The 24,730-nt window shown below is 40.8% G+C and overlaps 1 protein-coding gene across 2 annotated transcripts in view; it reads right to left on the bottom strand.

The window, feature by feature from the left end:
* The window catches only part of aff1 (AF4/FMR2 family, member 1), a 31,333-nt gene that overhangs the window by 2,665 nt on the left and 3,938 nt on the right, over positions 1-24,730 (bottom strand). Inside the window, exons 2-17 of one of the 2 annotated variants that reach the window (XM_034709176.1) lie at positions 20,333-20,453; positions 18,317-19,156; positions 12,775-12,816; positions 11,810-11,896; positions 11,052-11,085; positions 9,834-9,891; positions 5,589-5,730; positions 4,484-5,488; positions 4,309-4,397; positions 3,948-4,164; positions 3,746-3,828; positions 2,509-2,572; positions 2,272-2,408; positions 2,038-2,109; positions 269-362; positions 75-118 (exon numbers count right to left, since the gene is read on the bottom strand). In XM_034709176.1, coding sequence (XP_034565067.1) covers positions 75-118; positions 269-362; positions 2,038-2,109; positions 2,272-2,408; positions 2,509-2,572; positions 3,746-3,828; positions 3,948-4,164; positions 4,309-4,397; positions 4,484-5,488; positions 5,589-5,730; positions 9,834-9,891; positions 11,052-11,085; positions 11,810-11,896; positions 12,775-12,816; positions 18,317-19,156; positions 20,333-20,453 — 3,129 coding nt within the window. Of the gene's footprint in view, positions 1-74; positions 119-268; positions 363-2,037; positions 2,110-2,271; positions 2,409-2,508; positions 2,573-3,745; positions 3,832-3,947; positions 4,165-4,308; positions 4,398-4,483; positions 5,489-5,588; positions 5,731-9,833; positions 9,892-11,051; positions 11,086-11,809; positions 11,897-12,774; positions 12,817-18,316; positions 19,157-20,332; positions 20,454-24,730 lie in introns of both variants that reach the window. The other variant, XM_034709175.1, reaches the window with a different exon arrangement.

Genomic DNA, 24,730 nt, shown 5'->3' on the forward strand with positions numbered 1-24,730 from the left:
GTACGGATGATTGAGTCTTTATGAGCAATACCTTAAACAGTTTTATGTAATAAGTTAGAAACAGTAGGACTTACTTCGATGCTGAGACAGAGTGATCATGTGTTTTCTGAGCAGAGATCTGAAACAGGAACACATTTAATAAGCAAAAGTTGTACTAAAAGGTACCTTTTCTAAACTTCTGAAAAAACACAACACTTCCATAAACGTAAATTGAAATTGTTACAATGTGTCTTGAAAAAAAGAGTTGTGGTGATACCTGCACACTTACATGAAAGTGATCAGAGAGGGTCTTTGAATACTTGAGTGCAGTTCTGTGTTTGTGGCGAAACATGGCCATCTGCAGGAGAGACTGGCTCTTCAGACTGTAACACAGGGTTAAATGATACTGAATTATTCTTAGGACTCAAAGAAAACACACAGATAGACACTGTGTTGCTGTTTGTGCAGCATCCTACTGATTCTCAGAGATTTGATCTAGCTTACAGTTTATTTAGTCATTTCCTGTTTTAGTTTTTGGGAGTTTCCTTGATGTCCTGCATTTTTTTTCTTCTCTTAAAAGATAGCGCAAGAAGACTGACTTTAGATTTGAATCCTTACAAATCAGTTTAACTTGCAGAGTCAATAATCGATTATTTCTTGTAATGCCCATCTTGATAACTGCCGCAAACCTAGGCTGTTTTTCGAAGCCGCCTACTATACTAGCAGTCAAACTGATTTTGCCAAAATGTATTGTGTAGTATGTTTTATGTGAACTAGAGCAAAATCTGCAGTAAGCCAAAACTACCCGGATGTCGTACTGATTTGGGAAAATTTCTCAATATGCAGCGGACCAGTCTCCCTTGCGTACTGTTTCCCACAATGCACAGCACTAACGTTCCGTGTATGACGTCGGACCAAGCGGCAACCTCCAGTCTCAAACGATGAAGCCCATGCGGAAGTGTTATAAACTGCAATTCGTCGAGAATCCGCTTGAGGCTGGCTGCAGAAACACCAGAAACCACACAGACAGCCTGGTTCAAAAAACGGCTTGGCCCTACGAAGCTAATCTCTCTATCAGCACACACTGTACGGGGGTGAATTTTTTTCTAACGTGACGGTTCAGAAGATATTAAGATTCCAAGTTTTTGCCCAAATAAGGACATGACTGACGTGACTCCCGGTTGGGAACACATAGCTGTTGGCTGAGAGGCTCACACTACGTCACACTCTGCCTGGTTGAGTTCCGCATTTCCAATATGGCTGCCGCCGCCGATTGGCTTCAAAACAGCTCTCAGGAACAGATGGGTGACGTCCCGGATACTGCGTCCATATTTTATACAGCCTATGCGTCGGACACTAGGTGCTGTGAAAATTATTAAACTCCATATAAACCACTTCTTAACTTTTTAAAATCATAGGTGGATGTCAAAGAAGCAGTTTTGCTATCAATCAATCGATCTTTATTTGTATAGCGCCAAATCACAACAAACGTTATCTCAAGACGCTTTCATCTTCGCCATTGTTTACTTGAGCCTTCCGAAACCGGAATTTCAGTGACGCCTGGCCCGACATACAGCAAAAAGATCCAACAGAACTGTCATACTACATGCTAAATTTAAACGCAGTATACAGTAGGTACTGCATACTACATATGTAAATAGTATGTCACAGGCAGTTTCGAAAACAGCCCTACTCTCTTTTTGTAGTCTCATACGTACAACATGCAGTGCCATTTTTCATATATTTGATCATGTTTTCAAGGTAATATTCAACAACTCTTTAGCATCACATACCACAGACTTATGCATGTCAATGGACTTAACTGATGATCTTTTTTTAATTAAATTGTAGTGTTATCTGGTTTCTTTCTGATCCATAACAGTAACCTGAATTTATCAGTGATCAAAACCCAACAGAACACTAAACTTCTCTTACATAAAACAGTGTTTCAAGACTTAACTGTTTAAAAAAAAGAAAATAATCGTTTCATGTAACATTAAAATGCTGCAGTGAACTAGATCTTAGATTGTGATAGACTTATAAAAACCTACACCTTACCACAGAGCTATAAAGTCTTTCTCTGAAGGTGGAGCTGAGGGGTCTGCTGGACTTTTAAGTTTCAGGACAAACCTGTGAGAGGGAGGACATGTGGAAGTTAATGGAAAGGAAGGAAAACTTCCATGTTACAAACTTAGCTACAGATGAAATTTGTTTTATGACTTTTCACACATGACAACTCAGGATTTCTGAAAGTTTAAGAGCAGATAAACAACGACAACAGTAGTTTCTTACTTGAGTAGTTCCACGGTTTCTGCAAACATTGTGTAGGAAGACATCGAAATCTGTGGATCTCTCTCCATGGCTATACCACTCTCAACAAAGAACATGGCTGCTTCCAGGTAGAAGAAAGCTTTACTGACCTTATCTGGCTGAAGAGATAAAGGTAGAACAAAAATATGACTTCCTTAGTTATTGGTTACACTGCAGTCCTCAAGGCCAGAGACTCAAAACAATCAGAGAAGCACTTACCTCTGCATCTGCTTTGTGCTTCAGTTTTTTGGCCTCCTTTATGTAATGCTTCACTGGATACTGCCTGCAGGTGAAAGCACCTCATTAGATTTTACAACAACACACTAAAACAACTTAAACACAGTTAGATTTAGAGCTTCTACAAACCAATGAAGCAGCAGCTTATAACAATCAGTATTTCTTACTGACTGACAGTGTTACTCTATCTAGGCAGAAACATAAGAGACATATTTTTATCTCGTAAATATATGATAAATACAGAAATGAAGGGATCATTAAGCCTGTATTAAACAAAGCTTGCACCACAATCACTCACAGGAGTAACTGAACACAGAGGTGCCTGGTGTGGACAGCAAAGATTGTGACTCGTTGTTTTGCAGATAGAGTTCTACATCCACACTGATTCAGAAATAAAAAGTCACCCAGATGTTTTAAAATTCTCCCCATTACTGTAATACAGAAAATATGTCTCTAATATTCCAGGGTATTATGATGACTCAGCACTTTTGACAGATAACTTTTCAGATAAAAAGTGTTATCACTTCTTTTTGATTTATGGTCATATAGATCACAGTGTCCTTGACCTTTGACCACCAAAGTCCCAAAAACGAAAACTGCAACTGTCCTTAAAAAAAACACTTCAAGCCACAATAAAGAAAGAAAATTAAAAAAAAGGAGAAAGAAGAGAGAGAGAGAGAGAGGGGGGGGGGGGGGAGAGAGAGAGAGAGAGAGAGAGAGGAGAGAGAGAGAGAGAGAGAGAGAGAGGAGAGAGAGAGAGAGAGAGAGAGAGAGAGGGGGGGGGGGCATTACACCTCTCACAACAAGTCAGTCACAGTAGATCATTCTTCTTTTTATTTCTCCTCTTCTTTCCATCTCATCTGTATTGTGTTTAAAGTTGATCTACGTTTTTTTCCCCCCATCTTCTCTCTTCCTCCCTCCTTTTTCCTTGTAATGATGAAATATCACTTTCTTGTTTTTAACCATTTTTTCTTGCCATGCAAAAAGAAGGCTTTTTAATTCTAGTGTGTCTTGAAGTGCTTTCTGAAGGAGAATTGCAGTTTTCACTTATTGACTGAGTTCATTTTTACCCATACAAACAACTCCTTCATGAGATGAATGAAAACTAGTGCATTTAGCCATATCTGTCACTTGTCAGAATCATAAGGGCATCATCACTGGTGCTAATTTGGTTGAAAGAGTCTTAGAATAGCTTTTTTTTTTTTTTTTTTTTTTTTACCTGTCCTCAAATCGGAGCAAAGGCCTTTTGGTCAAAGCTACCCTGGTCGACTGTGACGTTGATGGGATGCTGCTCTTTGGGAGCTTCTGCGAGGAGTGCAAGACAGAAGTTTGGTGAAACAATCAAACAGTCATGACCTTGCAGTAAGTCTCAATTCACTAAATGAATCCTTAAATGTTTAATGCTAATATCTCGCAGTCACCTTTTCAATATGTGCATTCTCTGTTTGCTTCCCTCTCTTCTTGTGCTTTTGTGAGTTTTTTCCGTTCTCAGCCTCCTTCCTGGTCCCCACAACCTCTCCTGACGTGCTTTTGTGCAACTTTGAGTCTTTCTGAGAGTCTTTGGGGATCACCGGCAGTTGCAAAGGTTTCTTCTTCGCCTTCTTTCGCTCTAAGCCGTCTGTTGAATTGCTGGAATTTCTGCAGGAGACAAGAAGAGAGAGCTTGTTTGATTTGATGACACTGCTGCACAAAACACCCGTTAGAGAAGACCATTAATCATTCAAAAGATGATACAAAAACAAAAATAAGCATGGGGTTCGTTTATCAGTTTCAGGGACCTACTCCGGTTTGATTGACGCATGACTTGATGAGGTATTCTTGTTTTCCAGCTTCTGTTTCTTCCTGGGAATAGTTTTAGTTTCTACCTCAAGCTAAAAGAGAACAAATCATACATTTAGATGAATACTTTCATTACGTGAATGTTTGACCCTAAAACAACCCTCATTATAAATCTCACATTTTGAGGTATACTCTTTTTGCTGGTCTTGGTAAGTTTGTGTTTTGTAGTGGCGTCATTCCCCCCTCCCTCTTGCTCCTCAATCACCACTGATCTCTTCGACTTGCTGGGTGTCTCCTGATGGCTGCCGGAGCTCTGGGGGACTCTTGATAGCAGACTGAGATCAATCCTCACCAGCAGAGATGTGGGGGGCCTGTGGGGGTCCAGAGTACCTTTAGCTGCATGCTCAGTCTTTCGCGAGTGCTTCTTGGTTGTCTTGAGAGGAATCTTGGGACCCGTCTGGCTGATTTCCTCTGACTTTGGTTTGCTATAACTGATTCTGACTGATGGGGCAGGAGGCAGCTGGTCAGGCTGAGCAGGACTCTGGGTGGGGCAGGAGCAGGGGTTGGGATATCCAACACCACAGGATAAACACCGACCATGCAGGACCGGCGTGACATCAGGCTCTGATTTGACTGTCCCCTTGTCAAGTGATGCCTGTTTAGAAGTCCTTTTACTGTCTCTTTTAGCGTCACCACTGTCTTTGCTTTTTCTCCTATGTCCCGTTTTCGTCTTTACCTTTGGCCTGTCTATGAAACACGGGTCTTTGTCTCGCTTGGCTACAACATCCTGAGCCGCTTCTGAGTGACCTGACTCGGCTGATTTTGAAGAGTAGGTATTGCATGAAAGTTTCGTCAAACTGCTGCTGCTTTTCCAATCAGCAGCGAGGGATTTTTGGCTACTTTGCTGGTTGTAGTTGTCCTGAGGGCTTTCCCTGTACAGCTGGGGTTTCCCAAGGCTTTCAGTGGACTCTTTCACATGAGAAGAAAGCTGAGGTTTACACTCTTTGGTGGGGTTGACGACCTCCACACCAGAGTGTTTGGTGCTCTGAGTGGGCTTGGGTTGTTTGTGAGCGAGGCTGTCAGAGGCCTGTGAGCTGCTTTGGCTCTCGGCTCTTGAGCTCTGGCTGGACCTGATCCAGTTTCCCAACTGCCAATCGCCATGGGTCACTGCTGGTGCATCAGGCTTAAAAAAAAACAGAACGATTTTTCATCAGATCAGTAACTCAGTGTTGTGTGTTTTTTTAATAACCATTCACATACAAACAGGACGAGCAAAAACACACCTCTGATTTGACCGAGTTGCTCGGTGGGAGTTGAGGAAGCTCCTCTGCGTTGCTTTCACTGTCCGACTCTGACCTGGAGCTGCTCTCAGAGTCGCTGGAGCTGCCTGACTCTGCCCCTCTGGAATGTGCTGCTTGTAATGACCTACACCAAAAAGACAAACAAATGCATTAATGACATCATGTAGTAGTAGAATCTTGATTCCAAAAGAGTTACAACTCTACATAAGATGTTGATAAAAACAGATTTTGATGGTTTGCAGTTCATGAAAAATCTATTCCCCTTTTAGATTTGATGCCAGCAACACTTCTAACAAGCTGGTGACATCAAAAACTGACTGAAAAGGGTGATCCTAGAAAAAACAAAACATGGCGTAACATGTCTCAACTCACTAGGCTAATTTGCAACAGGTCAGCAACATAATTGGGTATAAAAAGGGCATTCCAGAGAGTCTTTTAGAAATAAAGACTAAGTTTCACTATTCTGAGACACATTAGCAAATTAGCATTAGTTCAACAATTTCAGAATAATGATCCTCAGTGTATAATTACAAAGAATTCGGGGGTTTCATCATCTACAGTACATAAGAGCATTAGAATATTCAGAGAGTCTGAAGAAAAGGCCAAAACACAATACTAGATGCTTTGATCTTCAAGCCCTCAGACGGCACTGCATCAAAAACAGACATGACTCTGTATTGGAAATCACTGCATGGGCTCAAAATCACTTTCTGGAAAATAAGTTCTCCTACCTTGGTATAACGGTTACAAAGAAACACAAGTGTCTTTTCAAAGAAAATGTTATCCCCTTGTTTAACCAGGTCAAACAGTATCTTGCGCAGTGGTCACCTCTGTCTACATCTCTGGTGGGACGAATTAATTCTATAAAAATGTCCATACTTCCCAAATTCCTATACCTTTTTCAGACATTGCCAGTTTTCATCCCAAAATCTTTCTTCGACTCATTGGACTCAGTTATTTCATCTTAAATTTGGAGGGGCAAGCGTCCTCGACTTAAAAAATCGCATCTGCAAAAGTCTAAAAACAGCGGGGGTTTTGCACTGCCGGAGTACCGGATGTACTATTGGGCAACTAACATGCGGTGTCTCACGTTCTGGAGACATTTTTACGGCAGGGATGGCTGTCTGGAGTGGGTGGCACTGGAGCTGAACTCAGTTCAAAACTTTGCTCTTCCGGCCTTGCTTAGATCATCACTCCCTCTTCCCTTAATCGCTTCAGTGGAAAATCCTGTAATCAGACATTCTTTGAGAATATGGAGTCAGTTCAGAAAACATTTTAACCTGCTCAGCTTCTCACTCTCAAGCCCTATCCTACACAACCCTCTTTTTCAACCCTCTCTGCTTGATCCTACATTTCAAGAATGGCACAGAAAGGTTATCAGGTGTTTCAAAGACTTATTTGTGGATAACAGTTTTATGACATTCAAACAGATCTCTGGAAATTTTCATTTGCCAAGTAAACATTTTTTCAGGTATTTACAAATAAGGCATTTCCTCCAAGCAAAGGTACAAAGTTTTCCTGTGGCATCTGGAATGAGTGTACTGGATGAGGTTCTTGACCTGGATCCAACACGCAAAGGTTTCATATCAACCATCTACAATAAGCTGACAGGTCTGAGACATGCTCCCCATGACAGAATAAAAGCTGCATGGGAACAGGATCTGGGCCTTTCACTTTCAGAGGATGCCTGGGACTCTGTCCTTAAACTGGTGAACTCAACATCCCTTTGTGCTCGCCACTGCCTGTTGCAGTTCAAAGTTGTGCACAGGGCCCATATATGTAAAGCCAAGCTGTCCCGTTTTTATCCTAATGTCAGCCCCTACTGTGACAAATGTAAGATAGGTGAGGCCTCCCTTATCCACATGTTCTGGACGTGTCCCAGTCTGGAAAAATTCTGGAGAGAGGTGTTTCTGACCTTGTCACAAATTCTTGACTTCAATTTAGAGCCGAACCCTCTGGTGGCCATTTTTGGCACTACTGGAGAGGATGCTGTGTGTCTGACTCCATTTAAAAGTCGCACTCTGGCTTTTTCATCGCTCTTAGCCAGGCGTGCAGTTTTGCTGAGATGGAGGGAGGCTGCCCCGCCCACCCACAGTCAGTGGCTGAAGGATATCATGTCCTGCTTAAACCTTGAAAAGATCCGCTATTCAGTCACTGGCTGCATTAACAAGTTTAATCAAATGTGGGGACCTTTCATGGAGCACTTTCAGCAACTTCAGTCAATTTAAGAAGCACCCTCCTTCTCTGTCTCTGTCTTTGACCTTACAATTTTCATCTCTATAGTCTTTTTATTTTTCTTATTCTTATTTGATTACACTCTTTATTCTATGTATTCCCACCCAATTATTGTTATGTCTAGTACCTTTGTAATCCTCGAAAATAACTGACGACCTGACTTCCAGCACTTGAACACTGTTTACTCCAGGACTGTTTTTTTACTAAATGTTTGCACATTGAGCCACTATACGGATGTTGGGACTGTTGGGTTATGAGGGATGGGTTTTGTGTTAGAACCAGCTGATCTCATCGTGCAATTTTCTGTGCACATTTGTATATTTGTTTGTATGAAAATCAATAAAAATTATTGAAGTAAAGAAAAAATCACTTTCTAAAACCATAATCTGTGTGCACAGTTCATCACTGCATTCACAATTGTAGGTTAAAACTGTATCATTCAAAGTGGAAACCATGTATAAAACTCATCTAGAAAAGTCAGTGACTTTTCTTAGTTCAAGTCTGTTCTAGAAGGAGTGAGACAAAGTGGAAATTTGTTCTGTGGTCTTACAGATCAAAATGTGACTTTTTTTTGGAAATTATAGACATTGTGTCCTCAACTCTACAGTAAAAAGATAGCCGCCACTGTTTAAACATCTTTCCTTCACGGACAGACTGCATGACTACACTCTTTTTCCCCAAATACATTCTGAATTGACCTGGTTCCTTCTTTCAACTCATGCCACTTCAAAACTTCAATATGCTGCCATGTATACCGACCTTGCAGCAGACTGAACATACAACCTTGCCATCTCTGCACACAATGGGCATGATGGGTCCTCCTCTACCCAATTTTATAGGTTCTGGGATGATGGCAACACAATGTTAACAGTCTGCATACTTTAAAAGTCCTTCCAGCTAAGCTTCGTCTGCTCTACACTCTTTTAGTTCCGATGTCATTCAATGACCCTGCTTAGCCTGAGACACAGCCTTTGTGCACCAAATGATTCCCTCTTGTTGACAGTTTTAGTTTTTTAAATCAAAAGGTAAAAAAACATTTTCCTGATGCCGCCAGTTTGGTCTGGTGGTTAAGCCTCCCCCTTAAAGGGATATTTCCGTGTTTTTGAAGTGGGGTCGTATGAGCTACATAACACTAGTGCTCCTGATAGCCACAATGAGTGCCGGTGAGCTCTTTCCCTTTAATGAGAAAATTCCCAGACGAGCGGCAGGCAAGCTAGGCTATTTTCTCTGCGGACGGGGTCACCTATTTGGCAGAATTTCGCTTCAAAGTTGAGAAAACATGGTCCAGGAACTCATCACGGTGCAAATGCATGCACCTGTAGAAAAAATGGAGCTATTCAGTTTGCCGTCAGAAACCCCCTCTCTTCTGGCACTTTTTTCGGATGCATCACGCAGACCGGTGTTCTTCCGCTGTATGAGCACGGATACACACCGCTGTAGTGTAGCGGCTACAGTTCTCGAGCGAGTGGCCTGGGTTTGAATCAAGCAGCAACCCCCGGTCTTAAAATATGAGGTCCATGCGGAGGTGCTAAAAACTGCAGTTCATGCAGCGTCTGCTTAAATCTGGCTGCAGAAACACTGGAAACCACATACACACCCATTCAAAAAAGACGATCTTACGAGTTTTGCGCAAATAAGGACATGGCTGACTTGATTGATAGGCGGGCGACCTGTAGCTCTTAGCAAAAGAACCCGCATCTTTACCTCACACTAGCTCGGACAAAGTTTGGTTGTGTTCAGCATTTCCAATCTGGCATCCACCGACGATTGGCTTCAAAACAGCGCTCAGGAACACATGGGTGACGTCACGGATACTACGTCTATTTTTTATAAAGTCTATGGTTTGAATCCAACATGTGCCTCCATTCCCGGCATTTCACTCCTCACTCTTTCTACCAGTTTCCTGCTCTATCTACTGTCTTGTTCTCGCTACTAGAGGCATGAAAGCTTGAAGATATAACATAAAAAAAATTTCTTTGAAAATCCACTTACAATGAAGAGTTCTTCTGGATGGGCTTGGATGGATCTGGTGGTGAGGACACAAAGCTTTCTGGTGGAAACCAGAGAGACAAACACACATTAGAGAAATAAAAAATAGATGATACAAGTATAGCTTTAGAAGGAAAATATTTTAGAAAGAAGCAACCATGACAAGCAGTCATGAGTGATCAAAGGCTTCTTGCTTTCTAGTAGATTCATCCTGAAGAGCAAGGGCTTCACAACAACTGATACCAAAGCTTAAAAGAAATCATGAGTATTTCTACACTTCATCAAGTTAGTCAAGTTCTCGATCAACATTCTGTACCTGTTATTGATGTCAGGAATATCAGACTTGATTTCCACAGTTTAGCAGGTTTGCAGTCACCATAAAGTGACACTTTTTGTTAATATTTCTCAAACTCTTAATTCAAAAAATTTCTTCTCTTGCTCAATGTGGTGTCAGACAGAATACAACAGCCAGCAAAGCCACAGAATATACTACGCAAACATTAAGTAAGATAACTCGTCGGGCAGGCTGTGTGACTTCAAATTGAATCAAGTCTTCAGAGAGTTAAATTTGTATTATTTCATCCAAAACTGTGAAAAATGCAATGATTACTTGTTGTATGATAACCAATGCATCAATAATATACAATGATTGATTTACTGTCTGCTTATGTTGCTTTAACACTTTCCAGTTATAATACTGGTGCTGATAAATGGTTTAATATACAGTATGTAGCACTTGAAGAAAATAAGGAGCAGAAAAGTTTACCTATAGTTGGTTAAAACACCAACTGTTATCATTAAAACAAAAAAATACAATAATTAAATCTTGATATCTGACGTTAGTATAACGGGAAGGACTAAGACCAGTGAATGTATACGAGAATTTTTTCTCTTGGTGGAGCTTAATTTGAGCTGAAATTACAGGGTTGTTTCTTTTCTTTGGTATTTTGTGGTCAGTTTACAGAATAGCAGTTTGACAGGCTACCATGGAAACCCTTCTTTGCAGCAAATAATACATAACAGACTATTACAGGAGAACAGAAAGAAGAGTATACTTATCTTTCTAAATCTGCTTCCAACATCAATCACCAACATAATAGACTAGCCCCAGTTTTTCTGGTGTTTATTTTTCATAATACAGTTTCGTAATATTTGCGTCATCATTCTTCTTTTTTTTTTATCATGTTCATCTTTTTCTCTTCACTGTGCCTCATTACTTACTTTGTCCTGGACATGATGTGACACGCTCTGCTTCCTGTGAGGACAAAGACAAACAGAGAGCTTTCATCTAGGCCACACGTGTTAGATTTAGATCTGTCTATTTTAATCTACATTTACACACAACAGATCATTCCTAAGATTTTGAAAAGCAAAACAAAGGGTCCTGGGTCCTCATGTCAACCTGGTGCTCCAAAATTATAATGGTACAAACATCTGTGGATTCAAACTTGAAAATGCAAAACAAAAAGTGGCAAGAGGGCAGCAAAAATATGTAAGAGAGAGAGAGAGAGAGAGAGAGAGAGAGAGAGAGAGAGAGAGAGAGAGAGAGAGAGAGAGAGAGAGAGAGAGAGAGAGAGAGAGAGAGAGAGAGAGAGAGAGAGAGAGAGAGAGAGAGAGAGAGAGAACAAGGTGAATCTACATTCAACTGCACGGAACTCAATTTCTAGTGTAGGAGACCATTTGACCTCAACAGGACAACAGAGAACATTTCATTAAGCATCCAAAAGGGAAAGTGGCCCACTTTAGAGAAGCACTGATGTGTTCGGTAAAAATATCTCTTATTTTGTAAGGCTACTGCACATCAGCTGCAGTTTAACGTTGGGAAACTTTATTGTGCGTCACAAGGATTTTTCCTTTCAGAGTGGGTTTCATCCAAGAGAAGCTGCAAGCTAGGATGCAGGACTGCTGCACCGAAGACCCATTATCTTATATACAGTATGTTCACAGATTTCAAACATTCTCAATCTGTAAGCGCTTACCTTGGCTGGAAAGGGGGACTTGGAGGGTTCACCTGTGCTAGGTGTGTGTATCGCTGTCAGAAGAGGAGGCCATGAGTGGGTCATTTCCTGTGGAGGAGAATAGACATTTGGACTCAGTTGGTATATTTAATTATCAGTTTGTGCTGGTACACTTTGGGCTGTCCTTCCAGTCCAGTAACAGGAAAAATGCAGTCCATGATAATGAATATTGACAGTACATCTGTTTTCAGACATGCACACAATTTCAAGGGAATTGCAGGAGCTCTGACCCCCGAAATTTTCCCAATTTCCAGGGGTGGATGCATGTTGTGGGGGAATCACAGAAGACTAGACATAACATCAAAAAGAAGCTGCAGTCGTTATGGTGGAATTTTCAACAAAGTTATCCAAGATTAGAACTGCTTATACTTTAATTTTAATTTTGTAAAATTACCACTGTGTTTTTGTTAATGATTGCAGTAGAGCTTATTTTAAAAATGTTGGCAGATCAAGCAACAGGGTATGCTTTGACAACAATTGTTGGCTTCATATCAACACTATGAATAACTGAACATATGAACAGTATCGACACCCCCCAACTCAGTCGAAGCCGATGGCTGGCTAACATGAGTCTGGTTCTGCTCAAAGTTTCTGCCTGTTAAAAGGCTGTTTTCCTTGGGGCTGTAACTAGCTAAATAATGCAAGGTGCAGTATTTAGCTCCTGTCAGTAAGAGGGGACTGGATCTTATCCCATCTTGATGTTGGGTCTAACGTTTGTTGTCATTTGGAGCTATGCAAATAAAGATTGATTGATTTATTGACACATCACCAGAAAATGTACCAGAGAAAATAAGTGAGTATATGACTTTGAATGTGGCATGATAGTTTGCATTTGCTAAACTGGTGCTGCATTTAACCCTCCTTAACCTCTAATTAACATATTTAGGATAGCAAAACAAAGGTGTGACTCTGAGGGACAAACTTACCTTTAAGATGTCCTCCACACACTGAGCTTCATTTATCTTTGTCTGTAGAGACAACACAAATTGTTAGAATTGTATACTGCCTTTCAATGGAAACTTACTACTAAGAAAAATCATAGAGGGAGTTGTATGAGGTTAATGTTTACAGGTTAAATCCCTTCCTGTATATGAAATCTGAAGTGACAACTAAACACTTTAAATCTGCTTCTCTCTCATGGTCATTTATGAAAGATTATTAGACCTTATTAGGGGTTAGAGCAATCATAATACTTTATTATCCTACTGTGATAAATACTCGATAATGATTGGTTGACACCTCCCAGAAAGGGAGTGTTATTTCTTGAAAGCAGACACAGGCAACTGGGGATCTTCTGCCCAACAACCACACCTCAAATCAAATAATGATGCAGATAGGACTGTGGCACATTTAACCTCTGCCTGTTGACACTGTGGCAAAAAACACAACCCATAGCATTCTGAATTGGTTAGAAATGGAGAGGATATTACTCAATATTACTTTTTATTATATGGAGAGCAATTAACTTTAGGTCCATTGTAGGGATAGAAACAATTGTTCGAGTATCGATTCATTGATTGTTAAGAACTTATTCAAACCCGTTTTTTTGTTTCCAATTTTGTATCATGTGGAACAAACATCATGTAGTCTCATATTTCATTCAGCTTTCAGGGAGGATTTTTACAATTAACCCTCCTGTTATGTTGCGGGTCAAATTGACCCAATTTTAAAATTTAAAAATCTAAAAAGAAATGTTAAAAGTATTTTTTCGCTATGAAACTTCTTCTGCTTGGCTTAATTAGCGTGAACATCATATAAAATGAAAACAGTTCATTTCACACATTTGAAACCCTCCTTGATGTTTATATTACACAGATACTGTTCTTGGGTCAACCTGACCCAGGAGTCAAAGTGGAGGCTAAAAGGGGTCAAAAGTGTCAAATACTAAATGCTTCTTTGCAACTGTGTGACATATTTCACCCCAATCACTTTTCAATATACATATAAAAAGTTTTAACATGAAATTTCATAAAAAACAAATGAATTGTCCTCATTGAACTATGATCTGTGAGAATTAAAGACCACCAATGTGCTAAATATTGATTTAAAAGGTTAGTAATGGAGTTAATAATGAGATTTTTTTAAAAATTGGGATTTTTGGGGTTCTGATACTTTTGAATTATTAGATATGCCCTGGGTCAAGTTGACCCAAGAACATTATTGTTGTCCCCAAGAAACGAACATAATAGGAGGGTTAAAGCTGGGGTTGGTAGTCAGATTTAGATACACTTTTTGTCATACTGGTTAAAATGATCTGTATGTCCTGATGGCAATCAATACATAATGTGTTCCTAAAAAAGAGCGAAAAAAAGCCGCCATCTACAGCCGGAGTAAACCTGGCGAAACACCAACCAATCACCGCCTTTAGGGTCAAATTTTTTAAACAAATCAAATCCCGTCCTGCCGTTCTGCCCGCCTCCTGCGCGTACATTTCCCCGGTGTTCACTCCCCGTCTCCTGCCTCTGCTTCCCCTGACTCTATTTACTGCCCCTCTTGCTCGACCTCAGGCCTGTCCCCTCTGACCCAATGAGGTGCTTTGCTCAGGACTGTAGTCCGGATCAGAGTCTAAAAAGCTCTCACCACGGGGGCTCTGACAAGCAAAAGAATTAATGACATTCAGTAAGTCCTACAGAACGTTTAGATGTATTGTAGTGTCCATCCGGAAGCTGTAGGGATGAAGAGTCGATTCGTGAACACGTTGATCTTTACTAATCGGTCACTGTTGGCTGTGATCACGCCAACCAACAAAGCAACAATCAATGTTTGAATGAATGAAAAACTTCTCCTCTTGTCTCTCCTCTCTCCAGCTTGCACACTCTACACCTCTCCTGATGCCTTCACTAACCGTCAACACTGTAGGAATTAAGAACATCTACACTGAACACATTTAACAAACAGTAGAGTTGTTACAGTATTATATGTGTTATAACTTTTCTCCTGATATCGTGTCACCAGTACAACTGGATAATGCTAGCATGACAGTTGTGAGTACTAACAGCAGCCATGTTTGTTTGTGTTTTTAACTTTCACTATGGTAATGTTTCGATGAGGACCGGTTTTGAATCAGTCACGATCATATGGTCGCGGGGGCATCGTTTTGGAGGAGCTCCGAGGGGAGGGGTTAGACGGAGGAAATGCTACATTCAAACTCATGCTAGTTTTCCATGACTACCAACCCCAGCTTTAAAGCATGTTTCGATGTGAATCAGCTGACTAATGGTGTTGCACACAGCTGAGACACTCGGCTGGGGGCTGGGGGCTGGGGGCTGGGGGCTGGGGGCTGGGGGCGCTCATGGATGTCTCCATGAGCATTTTCTTTCTCTGGCGCCGGAATGACTATGACCCGGTTGTGCTCCCGGTTGCCCCCTAAAAATTGACATCCCATGTCCTCAGTTACTCCCAAGGAAAAGAAGAAAAGAAAATGAAAACGGTGAGGAATTAGTGAGGGACATTAAAGGACACAAGAAGCTGAATGAAAGAAAAGCTGACCAAATTTAAGAAGTCAGGCACAAAGCCAACACACAGAACATAGTTTGGGCTTTAGCAGCGTGAAAGGACTGGTTATGTGAAAAGAAAACGTCATTCTTAAAAAGTTACAGGGCTTCAGTTCAAAATTCCAACAAAAATTTGCTAAAGTCCTTACTTTATATTTAGTGAAAATATATGTTAATGTAACCCGCAAGTAGGCTGATAGGAATTACAGTTGCAATGGAAGTGGTACCAATGCTACCTACCAATGGTTGGTAGATGCATCATAAGCTGTTTCAACTTAGTCTTGGACAGGGTGGTAGAAGACCCTGTTGGGATTCCAATCTGCTGTAACAACCCGCTCACTTTATATTACCTCTTAAAGGGACAAACTTTTTTGAATAACAGCATTGTATGTGAAGTGAGGAGAGTAGACACCTAAATGTACTATTCAGCCCCTTTGAATACAGCCTCAATCACTGCACTGCAGAGACACAATGCCTCAATACCTCATATCAAGCAGCGACATGCAGACCACAACATTAGACAAATGTGTGTGTGTGTGTGTGTGTGTGTGTGTGTGTGTGTGTGTGTGTGTGTGTGTGTGTGTGTGTGTGTGTGTGTGTGTGTGTGTGTGTGTGTGTGAGTGAGTGTGTGTGTGAGTGAGTGTGTGAGTGAGTGTGTGAGTGTGTGTGTAAGAGTCAACAGGCTGTATTTCAGTTTGTTTTCAGGCCTGTCTTTCCTTTTTTTTTCCTTCTGAATGAACAGTGTTTGAGATAAGGTCAGAGTGAATGGGCCCCCGGAGCAGTTATGTAAGTTGGTGACAAAGCTCATTTATTGTTCTGCTGAGCCTGGGGCTGAAGTTATCAGAGGCAGCTGAGGTCACATATACACACAGACACAAAGAAAGAAAAAAAGATTAACAGGCTGCTTGCAGCGAAAACCAAGCTATACGCCTTCGTAAAAAAAAAAGATATGTGTAATTTAATGTCTCATAAATACACAATAACAACCTGATTACGTTCAAAGCTTGATCCCTACCATGACCTGGATGACTGAGAACCTTCACGGGCAACCTGATTACGGTTCCTGGAATTATTATTTTGAAATGTCATTGTTTTTCTTCTGTTGTATTTTCTGTTATGTTTCTTCCAGCAATGCATAACTTACTAAAACAAGATCAAAACCATCTTCTCAGTGGTTTACGGTTGTATACATCCCTTCAATGGCAGGTGTTAAACTATCAGGGTTGATTGAAATTGGAGAATGAGTAAATGCAGAGCTATTCTGTATTGGATTAACAGCAGCACATTCAGCAACGTGCTGCAGCAGGAGGGTAAGAGGGAGGTGTGGCGTGCCGCAGGTGCAAGGGTTGTGTTTGTGTGTGTGAGAGAGGGAGAGAGAGAGAGGCAGAGCGCAGATGAATGGAGTTGAACTGGAGTTCAGCCAAAACTCTCCAAAACAAAAGGAAGACCAAGAGCTTTTTTTAAACGCCTGAACAGTCAAGAAAGAGTATCGGAAGTATGATTGTGGTTTCAGAGAACATCCTGTGATCAGCAGGCCAGGCACACAATCCTCTTAGTCCAAAGTGCAGTGTATGTGCACTGAGTAACAATATGTAGTCCCTCTGTTGTCCCCCCCCCTCCCCACACAGTCTCTGGTCTTGCTATATCATGCACCTCTGAATCCGTATGAAAATGAATAAATAAAACAAAATAAAATATCAACATTAGGGATGCATGGAAAATTCAGCCACTGCAACATTTTCGGACGAAAATGGCTCAAAAGTGCATTTTCGGTTTTCGGCCGAAAGACTTTTATCCCCGAAACAACACAGCCGAAACAGAATGATGTGATGACACAAGCAAAAACCTTGGCCATTACGCGCTTGCCTGGATAAGGGCCAACATGTCCGCGTCTGTTATTTCTTTAATTGCAGCACTAAAGCGTCTTCTAAGCAAAGAGGTTGAGACGGACCACGGAGTGAAAACAATGAAAAGTACACTCTTAGAGTCTGTCACCACACATTTCACTGAGATCTATTCGGATCCTCTGCACTTCATCGCGACTGTACTTGATCCGTGTTATAAATATCATTATTTGGATGTGGGAATAAAGCAGTGCGCACGAGAAATGATCCAGGCCGCGATGGATCCAGAGAACCCGCTTGGAGACGGAGAAGTGCACAGCGAAGACAGGAAAAGGAGAACAGAGCGCAGTAAAAAGGACTTGTCTCTCTGAGCCAGATGAGGGGCATGCACCCTCGTTGTCTGAAATGTTCAATGAGATCCTTGATTTTAGTGAGGTTAGTAAACAGTCATAGCCATAAATACAATGGTAGGAGAGACCAGGGACAGTTGTAACATTTTTGACATTTCTGTCTATAACTTTGAGCTCTTCTAACCCAGTGTGTTCAAACTGCTATACAAACTAGCTTCAAGTGTCTGCTAATGAATGGCCTAGAAAATGCCTGTGCAACACAAATAGAAAATGTATGGCCTTCTTCATACTAATAATTGGCATAATAATTTCTTTCAGTGTTTCGGTTTTTGGTTTTAGATTTTCAGACTTGGTTTCCTCATTTGCGGCTTTCGGTTTTGGCCAAGAATTCACGGTGCATCCCTAATCAACATTGTACAATGAACTTTCTCACTAGTAAGCAAGTGAGCATAAAATTGAAACCAAAAATGTGTTCGAGTAAGTGCTTAACAATCAATTAAATGATAGTTGATTAATTGCTGACATCCCTAGTACACAGTCATAGCCATAAATGCAATGGTACTAATAATTGGTATAATTATATATTTCGGTGTTTTGGTTTTCGGCCTTGGTTTCCTCATTTTCAGTTTTCGGTTTCAGACAAGAATGTTCATTTCGGTGCATCCCTAAAGAATACAGTGTAAAAGAACTTAGTCCCAGATATATAAGAGACATATCAGCATCTGTATGTATATATAATCTCAACAGCTGATTGAATGAGACTAAAGATAATTTACTCACCTCCAAATATTGAGGCAGTACCTTCCTTTTGCCTTGCTCGGATTTGTTGCTTAACTCCGGCAGAGGCACATAAGGCTCCGGTGAAGGTTTTAGTTGAGGCGACTCACTGACCACCTGATCCTGACCATCCATGGGCCGCACATACGCTGTTGGCTTCTGGGTCATGACTACACTGGGCTGCTTGGATGGCAGGAGTGAAGGAAACGTCTGTGAAGGCAGTGTGTTACCTTTGTTGCCATGAGGCTGAGAAACGTCTTTTGGGGACTGTTTGAGGTTAACTGTGGAAATATCCATGATGCAGGAAGACTCAGAGGGGTCATTCATGGACCCTTGAAGCTGAAGTCTGTCGAAGGTGTCTTTACTGTCCATGTCAGTGTTATCATGATCACTGGAACGTAGGAACGGTAGCGGCTTAACATCAGGCGACAAAGGAGACATTTCCTGGACCATATGATCAAAATGGGCTTTGCTTTTCTTTTGCTGATGTCCAGGAAAAGTTGACAAATGTCCACAGTGGTTTGGAGAAGAAGAAGAAGAAGAAGAGGATGAAGAAGAGGAGGAAGAAGAAGAAGAAGAAGGAGTGGACGTCCTCACAGGCTGAGAGGAGTAGCCGCTACTAGATGGAGCTCTCTGACTTTGGTTGGACACATTATTGACCTGGTTATGGAATGGAGGTCGAGTTGTTTTTTCTGTGTTTGTCGGAGTCTGATCAGACTGCGTGAAAGTTATATACGTAGGAATGGGTAAAGGCTCCAAAGCAAAGGGACAGGGGTTATTCACGTCCTCATAACTTCCCAGCATTCTCTGGATTCGATTGGAAAGCTCATCGCCTTTGTTTGTCTGAAAAAAGAAGACAACAGCTGTGTTAAAGGTCCTGTGAAGAACTTGGGATTGTGGTGATTAAAGTAAAACTGGCCCAGCAGAGGTTTCAGACATTAAAAATAACTATACAAACATGGCCTATCTTTATACTGGTGGTCTGGTTTGCTCTTGTTGGTCATAAATATAACATCGAAATTGGCTAAAAAAATCCTCACAGGAGCTTTAAAAGGTGACAAATACTTCATGAAATTTCTTTGAAACGTCCAAACTGAATCAAAAGCCACATTTGGAGTAGGTTTTTTCCTAATAATAGTATTAGGTATCCTAATATACAGCATCAAACTGCTACTTATGTCCATACACTTGATGTGAAAACACCCTGGGAATACCTCTATTAAACATTTTCAGCCTTCTAATTCTTCCACTGTTGAAAAAAGTATGATTCCATCATTGAAATCTTTGCAAGTCATTCCCTGACTGACTGCAGGTGATCTATACCAACTACACAGATTGTCTCACGACAACTCTTCTTTCATACAAGGCGCCAGTAGTTCCCAAACAGGAGGAGTTTCTTAAAAAAAGAAGAAGCTGATATGCCATCTAAGTCGCCTTAAATTACTGTCATGTGAGCAAAGCAGTTGCACTCTCAGTAATTAAACTTTACGAGCAGTGAGTAATTTGCTGACCCTTTTTGCCTCTCACTCTGCACACAGTGTCCAGTCTTATATATGGACGCTGTTGAGACATTTGCAGCCTCAGACGAAGAGAGCAGGCTCTTGTTGAGAGTGAGAGAAGCCGTCTCCTTAAGTAAGCAAATCAAACATTTTTCAAGGGTATGCTTTATATTCATCAATATGATGAAGGAAATGAGGATTAGTTTTTCTTTTATATTCTTTTGTCTAAAAATGGAAACATACGATTTTCACTTCTCTATCCATGGATTTTAGAGAGAGAAAGATCATTATTATGCTTATTTAGTACCAGAAAACCAATTACTGATACTTAATGATAATAAAATGCTTGTTTCAAATATAAAAGCGCCAAATCACAACAAACGTTATCTCAAGATGCTTTTACAAACATAGGAGGTCTAGACCACTCTATGTCAAATTATGAACAGAGACCCAACACCAAGACAGGGTAAGACTCAGTCTCAGAATAAGAGCTTCCCACTTTTGTTAGGTGTATCTGTACCTTGTATGGCTGCCCAAATAGTGGCACACTCTCAGTGTTGAGTTCCGGGGTTTGGCTTGCTTCTTGGTTCCTCTGTTCCCATGCTCGGAGGCGGAGAATGTTCCTTTCTTCATTGTATACACTGAAAAACAGAACAGAAGCAAGACCCTAAAATTAGCATATCATTTGAAACAGAACCTCCTTTACTGTGACACTAAATATGTAATATAATACCAGAGATGAGATGTAGAAGGTGCCTTCCATACTGCAAAGCTTGACTAAGTTTTCAGTGACTTATTGAATCTACATTTTTTTAAAATTCAAAAACCTCTCATACACTTATAACCCTCAGAATAACAAACATGACTGATCCATATGGTCAAATCATTTGGAGCAGAAACAACAGAATATGTAGGGTGTGCAATTTTAAGGCATCTTATCACAGACTGATCTACCCTGGGGGAAGAGCAGTGGAGTCTAATGGGAGAAGACAGTGCCCATCATATCTACAGACGAGTGCAATTAGACTCACAGATGCCATGAGGATTCAGCACAACATTCACATCTGTTCCCTTTAGTCCCTGAAGATGACAGGCAGCCCATGCAAACATCAAACGGATAATTACGACCACTTGTCCTGATATGATCCCGATGACAGAAAGACTGTTTACTGTAGTAAAATAAGTTGTGGTAAACCAGCAGCCCTGGTGGGAACAGACCCTGTGAGACTTTTAATGCACTAAAGTGAACTTGCCCTAATTTTGAAACCCAATAGTTTTCTTCCTAAAATTATAGTGCTGATCATTCACAGCTACTCCACAGGGATGCTTCCATGGCAACAAGTGGAGCAGCGCAGATTTGGGATTAAGCCAAACAGATGAGCACCTACTCATTAATTTAGCAGAGACACAGGCCAAACTACTGGTACAGCACAAACTGACACTGCCCAGGCACAGGCCCTACACCACTACCACCCATGGGTGAAGGAACACAATGTTCCTGTGAAAAGCTTATCTTCAAGACCAAACATGAAACACACACTTTGTTAGTATGCCTACATAATGATGAGACTTGAAAGGAATATCAGGATTTACATTATTCCTGAGGTGACAGTACATTTGGCAGATTAGATCCTGCATTTTATCTTGCTGTTCACATGTGTATTTACTTTTATAAGTTTTCTTACAGCTGCATCAATTCACTATTTAAACAGGCATTCATAAAACACGTAAATGTATCTATATTGTTTTTCTATTAGAAGTTTATTTTTCTTAAATTAACAGATTATGCATATGAAAGAAAACAGTCCCTGTGCAGCCGAACTTATATACAGTAAGTAGGACACAGTCCTGGAACACAATGGCCAACATATGGCAATCTTTATTTGTATAGCGCCTAACCACAACACACGTTATCTCAAGACTCTTTTACAAACATAGCAGGTCTAGACCATACTCTTAAAATACTCTTAAATTAACAACAAAGACCCAACATCAAGACAGGATAAGATCCAGTCCACTCCTACTGACAGGACTCGATCTTATCTCATCTTAAACCACCATGAGCAGAGCACCTCGCAGTGTTTAGCTAGTTACAGCGGCGAGGAAAAACTTCCTTTTAACAGGCAGAAACTTTGAGCAGAACCAGACTCATCTTAGACAGCCATCTGCCTTGACCGAGTTAGGGTTGGAAAGAGAGAGAGAGGGGGGAGACGGATAGTAGTAGTAGTAGTATTAGCTGTTTCTGCTGGAGTCAGGCATTTCCGTAGCAACTAGAGTCCGGTTGTTGTTTCTTTGCAATTTCTCTGTAGAAAAGACCTACATCTTAAAGTGTTATGATGGTCTGTCTCTCCTCAATTGTTAATTGCCTTTTTCTGCCCATTTCTAAAGCAACACACTACTTTCTGGAGTACAAGACTGTTCAAATGATGCTCACGAGGGTATGGTACTACAGTGTGTTCCAACACTACTTCTATGCAGACGGAGGGGGTTGTAAGTAATCAAGGAAAGTTGGGACACGTGTAAGAATTGGTAGCACCAACTTTCAAGGCTTGACTAACCTCAATTGCTGCAGAACAGCAACCCATTTGTTGTTCCCTGAAAAAGGCCTTTTCGTATAAGTCTGAAATGTACGTTCTTTTTTCAGTTTTGGGTCATCTTACCATTTTTTTTTTTTACCTCTGGCAGTTCATCACTTACCTTTGTACCATTTCAAGCTATTCAATGGACTTGAACTGCTTGGATTTCAATAAAAAAGTGAAAAATTGGGGTGTTCTAAAACTTTGACCGGTAGTGTATTTCTACATCGTCATACTTTTTGTTCGATCCCTAAATATCAGTTGTCTTTGCATATTTGGTCTTAAACGGTAACGCATAAGCACGATGTCCTCCATCCTTTGAACAGCCTAACAGGTGTGGTAATCCTGCCGTTAGCACCTGTAATGGTGGGGTCTACTACCATTACATTTAATGCTTTGTTGGGGCGTTAACCTGGCTCATGCATACAACTAATCGATTTCTTTTTCTTCACCATTAGTACAAACTGCCCGTTTTCATCGCTAATGGCTGGACGTGCATACTGGCCCCAATCCGATACTTGTGTTTGCCTACATAATAGTTGCACAACAGATAAGAGAGTTGAGATGCATATTGGGGTTTTTTTCCCTTAAAAAAAAAAAGTAATTACTTGAAAATTGCTAAAATATGTCTTATGTTAATGTCGTATGTTTTAACTTAATCCAGCTAGCATGGTTGTAAACTCAATCTGTTTTACAAGCTCTGCTGTATGAGACCCACAAAACTGATGTGCATGCATTACAGCACGTTTAAATCCGAGTCTGCTCTGAACACAACTCTCAAAAGACAGTGTGCAATTCCCAATGGCAGCAACTGAACCATATGTCCCTGGAGAGTTACTATAGAGTGCGTAGAGCATTTATGCCTTTTTTCTGAAATGTGTCTGCCGGTGCACATGTGAGTTCTACAATAACATTTTAAACATGGCTCGAGTTCTACATCAATGTCCCATTTATTATTTTCTCATTATGTATACACGGTGAAGCACACTCGCACCATCAGCTTGTGTTCAGAGACAGCGGACGTAAATGATCGGATGAGATGATCAGCTCTAATGCCGATCACTGATCAATTAAAAAACGCCCAGATCGGTGCCACTCCTATAGTTCAGATCAGGATTAGGACATCCCTAGTTATTATTGTCATGTATAGTAGAGATGGGCAATGATTATTGAATATTCATTCACTTTGTAAAAATCGAAGTGTTACTTTGAATATTTCCTCATTTAAAAAGTACAATTTTAGATTTTCACCGGTGCCTGTTTGTAATACAGTATTCCCGCCAGACAGTGGCTATAGAGCGTCTTACAGTTGTTTGCTAACCACAAGAGCGAACAGAAGAAGACTGCTAACTGCATTAAATAGCAAAAGAAGAAGAAAACATTCGCAACAGTCGCAGTGATTTTCTCAGTTTCTGAATCTCACAATGCTACACATGTATTTCCAGAGACTGAGCATGGCTTTAAAAAGGTAAACATACACCCAACCCTGCTTCACAGAAACACCGGCACAAAGCCCGAGACAGACACAGACAGAGCTTGTGACTTGCAACACCTTGTCCTGCTGCTGGTTAATGCAAATGTGACACAAACGGGCAGTCAATGGGACAGGTGTGTGAGTATGTGTGTGCGTGGGGGGGATTATTCGAATAATCGTTGAATATAGTATTATGGCTTGAAATGCCCTTCCCTAATGTATAGTTGTATGTGTTCAGCCTGTATGGGCTGAAATGACACCATAAGATTTATATTTTACATGCAAAGATTTATGGCAGTGCTTTATGTTGTGGTTGAACCCCTTAACACTAAATGGCAATTTTGTTCGTTATTTGGAGTAATTAACTTCTTCACATAGCGTAAACAAGCGGCAACCTCCGCTATTAAAATATGAAGCCCATGCTAAAAACTGCATTTCATCGAGCATCAGCTTGAGGCTGGCTGCAGAAACACCGGAAACCACATACACATCCATTCAAAGAAGACAAGATCTTTGCGGCAATAACAAACCTGTTAACAGACTGGTTCAAAAAAAGGTTTAGGTCTGAGTAGCTAATTTCTAATTTTTGAAGATATCAAACTTACTAGTTTTGCCCAAATAAGGACATGGCTGACTTGATAGACAGGCCCGCCCCTTTACCTCACACTTGCTTGGACGAGGTTTGGATTGTGTTCAGCATTTCCAATATGGCTCCTGCGGACGATTGACTTTAAAACAGCGCTCAGGAACAGATAGGTAACGTCACAGATACTACGCCCATTTTCATACAGTCTATGATTGTAAACTAAGACAGAATGAAGTAAAAGGGGAAAAAGTCGTACTTTAAACTGAAAGTACACAAGCCTAC

This window comes from Notolabrus celidotus, chromosome 19, assembly GCF_009762535.1.
Source record: "Notolabrus celidotus isolate fNotCel1 chromosome 19, fNotCel1.pri, whole genome shotgun sequence".
NCBI lineage: Eukaryota > Metazoa > Chordata > Actinopteri > Labriformes > Labridae > Notolabrus > Notolabrus celidotus.